The sequence below is a fragment of the Oncorhynchus masou genome, unplaced genomic scaffold, assembly GCF_036934945.1.
Source record: "Oncorhynchus masou masou isolate Uvic2021 unplaced genomic scaffold, UVic_Omas_1.1 unplaced_scaffold_9799, whole genome shotgun sequence".
NCBI classification, from domain to species: Eukaryota; Metazoa; Chordata; class Actinopteri; order Salmoniformes; family Salmonidae; genus Oncorhynchus; species Oncorhynchus masou.
Window position 1 is genome coordinate 1 of NW_027016312.1, and position 5815 is coordinate 5815.

Here is a 5815-nt window from a genome sequence, read left to right on the forward strand (position 1 = left end):
AGCCCAATACAAACCAACAATGTAATGCTGAATACAAGCCCAAAGCCCAATACAAACCAACAATGTAATGCTGAATACAAGCCCAAAGCCCAATACAAACCAACAATGTAATGCTGAATACAAGCCCAAAGCCCAATACAAACCAACAATGTAATGCTGAATACAAGCCCAAAGCCCAATACAAACCAACAATGTAATGCTGAATACAAGCCCAAAGCCCAATACAAACCAACAATGTAATGCTGAATACAAGCCCAAAGCCCAATACAAACCAACAATGTAATGCTGAATACAAGCCCAAAGCCCAATACAAACCAACAATGTAATGCTGAATACAAGCCCAAAGCCCAATACAAACCAACAATGTAATGCTGAATACAAGCCCAAAGCCCAATACAAACCAACAATGAAATGCTGAATACAAGCCCAAAGCCCAATACAAACCAACAATGAAATGCTGAATACAAGCCCAAAGCCCAATACATAACAATAACAAATAGTTTAAGAGCAGCAATATGTGTTTATCAGGGTCATGACAGAGTGATTGATCAGTATTGATTACCTTGCCAGCCAGGTAGAGGATATGTGTTGATCAGGGTCATGACAGAGTGATTGATCAGTATTGATTACCTTGCCAGCCAGGTAGATGTGTGTATCAGGGTCGTAGCAGAGTGATTGATTAGTATTGATTACCTTGCCAGCCAGGTAGAGGATATGTGTTGATCAGGGTCATGACAGAGTGATTGATCAGTATTGATTACCTTGCCAGCCAGGTAGAGGATATGTGTTGATCAGGGTCATGACAGAGTGATTGATCAGTATTGATTACCTTGCCAGCCAGGTAGATGTGTGTATCAGGGTCGTAGCAGAGCGATTGATCAGTATTGATTACCTTGCCAGCCAGGTAGAGGATATGTGTTGATCAGGGTCATGACAGAGTGATTGATCAGTATTGATTACCTTGCCAGCCAGGTAGAGGATATGTGTGTATCAGGGTCGTAGCAGAGTGATTGATTAGTATTGATTACCTTGCCAGCCAGGTAGAGGATATGTGTTGATCAGGGTCATGACAGAGTGATTGATCAGTATTGATTACCTTGCCAGCCAGGTAGAGGATATGTGTTGATCAGGGTCATGACAGAGTGATTGATCAGTATTGATTACCTTGCCAGCCAGGTAGAGGATATGTGTATCAGGGTCGTAGCAGAGTGATTGATTAGTATTGATTACCTTGCCAGCCAGGTAGAGGATATGTGTTGATCAGGGTCATGACAGAGTGATTGATCAGTATTGATTACCTTGCCAGCCAGGTAGAGGATATGTGTTGATCAGGGTCATGACAGAGTGATTGATCAGTATTGATTACCTTGCCAGCCAGGTAGAGGATATGTGTTGATCAGGGTCATGACAGAGTGATTGATCAGTATTGATTACCTTGCCAGCCAGGTACAGCATGTGTGTATCGGGGTCGTAGAATGGGAAGAGGACTCCTGCACCTCCATCCACCTCCTCCTCTGACAGCGGCTCTGACAGATCACCCTACATGTCAGAGATAAAACATTGAGTGGTGTGTGTGTGTGTGTGTCTGTCTGTCTGTCTGTCTGTCTGTCTGTCTGTCTGTCTGTCTGTCTGTCTGTCTGTGTGTCTGCGTGTGTCTGCGTGTGTCTGCGCGTGTCTGTCTGTGTCTGTGCGTGTGTGTGTGTCTGTCTGTCTGTGTGTCTGTCTGTCTGTGTCTGTGTGTGTCTGTCTGTGTCTGTCTGTCTGTGTGTGTCTGTCTGTCTGTGTGTGTGTCTGTCTGTCTGTGTCTGTCTGTGTCTGTCTGTGTCTGTCTGTGTGTGTGTGTCTGTGTGTCTCTCTCACCGGATCCCATAATGTGATCTGTCTTTGGTTCCATGGTGAGCTGCCAGTAGAAAACAGCATGTTCTGGTCTCCAATAAACACCACCTTATTGGCCCTGTGGAGTTTACTGCTGGACACCTACACACACACACACACACACACACACACACACACACACACACACACACACACACACACACACACACACACACAGACAGACAGACACACAGACACACAGACACACAGACAGACAGACACACACACACAGATAACGTTGGTAAATTACTGTACTGTTGGTAAATTACTGTAATGTTGGTAAATTACCGTAATGTTGGTAAATTACTGTAATGTTGGTAAATTACTGTAATATTGGTAAATTACTGTAATGTTGGTAAATTACTGTAATATTGGTAAATTACTGTAATGTTGGTAAATTACCGTAATGTTGGTAAATTACCGTAATGTTGGTAAATTACTGTAATATTGGTAAATTACCATACCGTTGGTAAATGACCGTAATGTTGGTAAATTACTGTAATATTGGTAAATTACCGGGACGTTGGTAAATTACTGGGACGTTGGTAAATGACTGTAATGTTGGTAAATGACTGTAATGTTGGTAAATTACCATGGCGTTGGTAAATTACCGGGACGTTGGTAAATTACTGTAATGTTGGTAAATTACTGTAATGTTGGTAAATTACTATGGCGTTGGTAAATTACCATGGCGATGGTAAATTACCGTGGCGTTGGTAAATTACCGGGACGTTGGTAAATTACCGTAATGTTGGTAAATTACCATACTGTTGGTAAATTACAGTAATGTTGGTAGATTACCGTAATGTTGTTAAATTACTGTAATATTGGTAAATTACTGTAATATTGGTAAATTACTGTAATATTGGTAAATTACCATGGCGTTGGTAAATTACCGGGATGTTGGTAAATTACCGGGACGTTGGTAAATTACCGGGACTTTGACCAGCCCCCACACCCAGACAGACCTGTATGAGGCGCCCAGTGCGTGGGTCCATGACTCGGATCTTCTTGTCCAGACTGGTGGTAGCTAGAGAGCTGCCGTCATTGTTGAAGGACATGGAGAGAACCAGCTCAGTGTGAACAGAAATAACACATACTGGGTTCCTCAGCACTGAGTCACACACTGACACATCCCAGACCATCACCTGTAGGAGAGAGGGAGAGAGAAAGAGAAAGAGCGAGAGAAAGGAGAGAGAGAGGAAAGAGACTGAGAGAAAGACAGAGAGAGAGAGGGAAAAGGAGAGAGTGAGAGGAGAGAGAAAGAGAGAGAGACAGAGCGACAGAGAGACAGAGAGAGAGAGAGGAAAGAGAGAGACAGAGAGAAAGGAGAGGAGAGAGGGAAAAGGAGAGAGTGAGAGGAGAGAGAAAGAGAACAGACAGTGAGACAGAGAGAGACAGAGAGAAAGGAGAGGAGAGAGGGAAAAGGAGAGAGTGAGAGGAGAGAGAAAGAGAGAGAGACAGAGCGACAGAGAGAGACAGAGAGAGAAAGGAGAGGAGAGAGGGAAAAGGAGAGAGTGAGAGGAGAGAGAAAGAGAGAGAGACAGAGCGACAGAGAGAGACAGAGAGAGAAAGGAGAGGAGAGAGGGAAAAGGAGAGAGTGAGAGGAGAGAGAAAGAGAACAGACAGTGAGACAGAGAGAGACAGAGAGAAAGGAGAGGAGAGAGGGAAAAGGAGAGAGTGAGAGGAGAGAGAAAGAGAGAGAGAGACAGAGCGACAGAGAGAGACAGAGAGAGAAAGGAGAGGAGAGAGGGAAAAGGAGAGAGTGAGAGGAGAGAGAAAGAGAACAGACAGTGAGACAGAGAGAGACAGAGAGAAAGGAGAGGAGAGAGGGAAAAGGAGAGAGTGAGAGGAGAGAGAAAGAGAGAGAGACAGAGCGACAGAGAGAGACAGAGAGAGAGAGAGGAAAGAGAGAGACAGAGAGAGAGAGAGAGAGGAAAGAGAGAGACAGAGAGAGAAAGGAGAGGAGAGAGGGAAAAGGAGAGAGTGAGAGGAGAGAGAAAGAGAACAGACAGTGAGACCGTGTGTGTTTTGTCTTGTCAGACCGTGTGTTTGTGTGTTTCTACCTTGTAGTCGTAGGCTGCGCTGACCAGTAGATCCCGAGCAGTAGGGTGCCATTCTATCAGGTTGACTCTGCGGCTGTGACCCTGAAGCACCTTCCTAGGGAGGGTCATGTTCTGATAGACACCGTTGGCTGGGATGTCCCATAGCTTTACCTATAACACATACAGGGGTCACGCATGAACACAACGCATGTCAACACACACACACACACACACAACGCATGTCAACACACACACACACAACGCATGTCAACACACACAACGCGTGTCAACACACACACACACAACGCATGTCAACACACACAACGCATGTCAACACACACAACGCATGTCAACACACACACACACAACGCATGTCAACACACACAACGCGTGTCAACACACACACACACACACAACACATGTCAACACACACACACACACACAACACATGTCAACACACACACACACACACACACACACACACACACACACACACACACACACACACACACACACACACACACAATGCATATCAACACACACACACAACACGTATCAATGCACTAGGGCTGACCACACCGCCGACTGGTCGATTGTTTGGGCATTAGGGCATTGGTTGACCAAGATTGTTTTAGTCGAGCGCCCATCTCAGTGAACTAATCCATTTTGGTGGCCAAGACTAAAAGCCAATTTATTATTGATTCGGATATGTGGTCGGAGTCTCCACATAGAGGGCGTGACACAATTGCGGATCCCCGGATGCCAAATCGAGCTACATACCGCATCACCATTGCGCCCCAAATTGTGTAACAATGAGGAGGGCTCTGTATAGCTCCACATTGACATGACTGGCTGACGGTAGGTGGGGGCAGTACCTTGCTGATAAACACAAACTCACTACTCTTGCCCCGACTTCTGCTGAGGCCATATCACCGTAAATGATGCATGGCCAATGCAGATGTCGGATTGACCACGAGCCCACAATGCACTTCTCTCTCCCCCCAGAATGCACTTCTCTCCCCTCCAGAATGCACTTTCCTCCTCCAGAATGCACTTCTCCCTCCAGAATGCACTTCTCTCTCCCTCCAGAATGCACTTCTCTCTCCCTCCAGAATGCACTTCTCTCTCCCTCCAGAATGCACTTCTCTCCCTCCAGAATGCACTTCTCTCTCCCTCCAGAATCCACTTTCTCCTCCAGAATGCACTTCTCTCTCCCTCCAGAATGCACTTCTCTCTCCCTCCAGAATGCACTTCTCTCTCCCTCCAGAATCCACTTCTCTCCCCCTCCAGAATACTTCTCTCTCCCTCCAGAATGCACTTCTCTCCCCCCAGAATGCACTTCTCTCTCCTCCAGAATGCACTTCTCTCCCTCCAGAATGCACTTTCTCCCTCCAGAATGCAACTTCTCTCCCTCCAGAATGCACTTCTCTCTCCCTCCAGAATGTAATTCTCTCTCCTCCAGAATGCAATTCTCTTCCCTCCAGAATGCACTTCTCTCCCCCTCCAGAATGCACTTCTCTCTCCCCCTCCAGAAAGCACTTCTCTCTCCTCAGAATGCACTTCTCTCTCCTCAGAATGCTTCTCTCCCCCTCCAGAATGCACACTTCTCTCTCCTCCAGAATGCACTTCTCTCTCCTCCAGAATGCACTTCTCTCCCCCTCCAGAATGCACTTCTCTCTCCCTCCAGAATCCACTTCTCTCTCCCTCCAGAATGCACTTCTCTCTCCCCAGAATGCACTTCTCTCTCCCTCCAGAATGCACTTCTCTCTCCCTCCAGAATGCACTTCTCTCTCCCTCCAGAATGCACTTCTCTCCAGAATGCACTCCCTCTCTCCCTCCAGAATGCCTCTCCCCCTCCAATGCACTTTCTCTCCCCCAGAATGCACTTCTCTCTC

At 46.4% G+C, this 5815-nt stretch overlaps 1 protein-coding gene across 1 annotated transcript; it reads right to left on the reverse strand.

The window, feature by feature from the left end:
- Positions 1-1434: 1434 nt before the first annotated feature.
- On the reverse strand, positions 1435-4091 carry LOC135538533 (coronin-2A-like; the record flags this gene model as incomplete). Its single annotated transcript, XM_064964424.1, has 4 exons — positions 1435-1539; positions 1861-1977; positions 2844-3023; positions 3942-4091. Coding segments are annotated over 4 exons (552 nt in total), but the record flags the coding sequence as incomplete, so codon positions are not given.
- Between the last annotated feature and the right edge of the window lie 1724 nt (positions 4092-5815).